This window comes from Glycine max, chromosome 2 (genome assembly GCF_000004515.6).
Source record: "Glycine max cultivar Williams 82 chromosome 2, Glycine_max_v4.0, whole genome shotgun sequence".
NCBI classification, from domain to species: Eukaryota; Viridiplantae; Streptophyta; class Magnoliopsida; order Fabales; family Fabaceae; genus Glycine; species Glycine max.
This window is the reverse complement of record NC_016089.4, coordinates 40229656-40233436: the sequence shown is the minus strand read 5'-3', so window position 1 is coordinate 40233436 and position 3781 is coordinate 40229656. Positions and strand designations below refer to the sequence as shown.

At 34.6% G+C, this 3781-nt stretch overlaps 1 protein-coding gene across 1 annotated transcript; it reads right to left on the bottom strand.

The window, feature by feature from the left end:
* Nucleotides 1-247: 247 nt before the first annotated feature.
* On the bottom strand, nucleotides 248-2949 carry LOC100818164 (B3 domain-containing protein At2g36080). Its single transcript, XM_003518156.5, has 2 exons — nucleotides 1965-2949; nucleotides 248-717 (listed from the first exon to the last, which is right to left on the bottom strand). The coding sequence occupies exons 1-2, from the start codon at nucleotides 2701-2703 to the stop codon at nucleotides 422-424; spliced, it is 1035 nt and encodes a 344-aa protein (XP_003518204.1). The 5' UTR covers nucleotides 2704-2949; the 3' UTR covers nucleotides 248-421.
* Between the last annotated feature and the right edge of the window lie 832 nt (nucleotides 2950-3781).

Genomic DNA, 3781 nt, shown 5'->3' with positions numbered 1-3781 from the left:
ATTCAATTCAAGGACCCCATAAAAATAAACAAACCAAATTGCACTTTCATGCATCTCCCGAATTGACCAAGACCAAGAAAGATTCTCTATAACCTTACGATGATCAACCCATTAATTAGCAATAGTTATAATAATAATTAATCAAGTGGATACATAGATAGTTATATATCTTACACTTGAGCCAGACCAAAAAAAAAGAAAAAAAATAGAGGATCCAAAAGAGGGGTGGCATAATATCTATTTTTTCTTTCTAAATCACATGTATCTTTCATTTCATTAAAGTGGATCATATTTGAGTCAAATACTATTATGGTGGATGACAAAATTCTTCCTTAATCCAACTATATACCCAGACTTAAACTTGAACTAAAATAACTCCACATAAATTTTTCCATGCGCTCATTGATGGCATAATATCTGTCTAGTAGTAGTATGGTTGGTGACGTATCATCATGTGATGAGGGGGAGGCTTGGAATTAGAAGTTTGTTGTTGTTGGTAGAAATTGAGATGGGAATGAATATCTGTGCCCTGTGTGGATGGCAATATGTTGTTAGTATTGTAGGAGCATTGGGGTGTGGAGGGTCCAGAATCATCATGTTCGGGTTGGCATTCCATGTTGACCCCGAATAGCCTAAGTACCCTTGAACTCGAACTCGAACTAGAACTGCTGTTTCCCACTGGTCTCGTCCTTTGGTTCTGACCTTGGGACCCTCTAACTGTAAGATTACAACACGTGCATTTGTCAGTGCCTCAATGCCTTAATCATATCATTTCGTTTGAAAAAAATATAAATACCATCAGAGGGTAAAAAAAAAAAAAACAGATAAATTAATGCACTAGAAATTAATCCAATTGTGATTAGGATGAAGTGAAGGAAACAAAATAAACGGCACCGCCTAGTTTTCTGAACCTACAAGTTTATGCTAAAAAGGTGTTTTTTTCTTTTTAAAACAAGAAGAAAAAAAATCCTCAAGTACATTGATTCAATTCAACGAAAATGGGCGCGTATGTTTCACGGTGGGTTTGAGCAAGCTAAACAAATGAGTAGCATCCTCACAAATCCCAATATAAAACCACATTTATCCCAATTAATTGGAAGGTATGCTTCACGCACTTCCACAAGAATGTAATTATTTCACCTTCCTGTCCTTTTATTTAACAAAAAAACAGTACTAGTGCTTCTTTGTTTAGTATACATAGAAAACAATTAACAGTAATGTTGAAGTAAAGGAACAAAGAAAACCCAAAAATCCAGTGAAAGAAGGAATTCATGGTTATTTATGCAAGGATAAAATGATTTTACTCAGACAAATTGCATTTTTTGTTGACTTAGGTAGATGACTTGCACTGTTATGTTTTTTTTTTTGTTTTTTTGACAAAACTTGGCCCTGTTATGTTACTCTTTCCTGTTTATTCTGTTTGGGGATTGAGTAAAAAAAAAAAAAACTGATTCTCATTTTAAATACTAAATACTTTTCTACTATATTTTTAAGGTATAGATGAGAAAAAATTAATCTAATTAATATAAAAGATAAAGAATATATTAGAACGTGACATAATATTTTAAAAATATAAAATACTAATTACATATTTTATTTCTTGTGATAAACCTTAAACATAAAAAAAAAAACACATGCAGGTTGCAGAAATTATTAAAAGAATAGAATTAACACTCATTGAAAGAAGGTGAAAATGAAAAACGAAAACCGAAGGTAAAATCAAATGTGTTTCATTTGAGTTGATTTAAAAGATAATTATTCATTTTTCCCTTCTTTTTCAAAGAAAAAATTGGAAGAAATTAAAACGATAATTTCGCAGGCCAGATAACAAGCTAGAACGTGAATGTAAATCAATGAGATTAGTAATTATTTAAAGTTTTAAACGTATTGATTGAATTGAAGTCATTAATTAGCAAAGAAAATTGAAATGTATTGAAGAGTGAAGAGATAGATAGAGCAGAGACCTGCATGAAGAGAGTCATCTTGTTGGTGATGGTATGGCGAGGGATGATGATGATGCGTAGGATAAGGATGATGCGCAGGATAGAACCCTCTGGTCCAGCCCACGCCCACATCACCCTCATTCTTACTACTATTCCCATCACCACCACTCTTCCTGCTGCTAACGTGCGCAGGCGGCGGCAGGGCGTCGCTCTGCCGCCTGCGCCTCCAGCCGATGAAGAGGCGCTGCGCGTCGGCGCGGTGGCGCTGGAATAAAACGACATCTCCCGCATCGAGGCGCTTGTCCTTCACGTAACGGCTCCACCCTTTGGTGAGCACGTAGCTCTGGCTGCTGTTCCAGTACGAGTAGCGGAAGCGCCAGCACTTCCCCGACTCGTCCTCGAAACTCAGTAACAGCCCCTTGCACTCGCTACTGCCCGAGTCACCACCACTCAGTGGAAAGTACTTCTCAGCGTGCTGCTTCGGGATTACGAGGCGGTTCAGCTTCCCCACGTCGCTCGGGGTTAGCGGCTTCTCGAACATCGGTTCTTTATTGTTTATTATTTCTTCTTCTCCTCCTGTTGTGGTTGTTGTAACTGTTTGGTTTTCGTCGTTGTCGTTGTCGTCGCCATTGTCGTTGTCGTCGTTGTTGAGGTTCAGAGGGAGAGGGTCTGGATCTATTAAGGTTAGTTGTTGTTGGTGTGGGTGTGGCCACCAGAGTGTTGGTTCGGGAAGGTCCATGGTGTAGTGGTTTGTCGACATTTTTCGACGTTGTTGTTCTGTGTCTTTGTGTGTGTTGTTTGTCTTCAGTAAGAGGAAAAAGAGTGGAGGAAGGGGAATTGAGGATTTTGTGATGGTACAGGTAGGTTAGTGGGGGAATGAGAGAAAGAGAAAGAGGAAGGGATTTGAAATAAGCGTGATGATTATGGTTTGATGTGGGAACTATTTGATGGAGAAAGCCAAGACAAAGAGAGAGATAATAGAGAGAGGAAAAAAATGTAAAATGTTTACTCCTGAACCATTTTAGTTTTTTCTTTTCAATAATAAGTTATTGAGAGAAAATATTCTCTTTCAAGAAAGACAATTTTTTGGTTAGTAATAGTTCTTAATTAAAAACCAGCAAGAGAAAATTTCCCTTAAAAGAAGATGTCCCCTAACAGTTAGCCGTAAGACATTCTCAAAACTTAGAAATCACAAAAATAAATTTTATTTCTTTCAATAAATTTTTTTATATAAACATGATTAGAAATCCAACGGCTCATACTTAAAAAATTCAATGATCTTTCAACTATATTATAACTTGTAACTTATAACAAGCAAAAACAGTTATGTAAAGAAAATGTTATTTAAAATTATGTATGCTATATTAAATTAGGATATATTCTATTTAAGTTCATATAATTAGAAGAAGAAATTATTAGATAGTCTTTTTGGATACTATAAAGTATTAGATAGTCTAATATCATTATTTTATTTTTTTACTTCTGATTGAAAATATACATAGTTTATAAAAAAAAGTAGGTTGGAAATGATAAAGACATTTTAATATTTTTTTTTAAAAAAAGTTAGACACATATCTTCATTTTTTTATGTGTATCTATTATAAATAAATATTCTCTTTAAATTAATGTTTTTGTATCATATTGATATTAAGTATTATGTTTCTTTTGTAGTTTTATAGTTTTTTAATTACTCTTTATATTTTTATAAAATTTAAAAAATACCCCGCCACACACGTAATACTTATTGGTTTAAGGTTACGTGCGAAATGCGTTACTATATAGAAAAAGGAAAACGTACATTACATATACCCGACGAAGGACAGACACTGATAACTTAT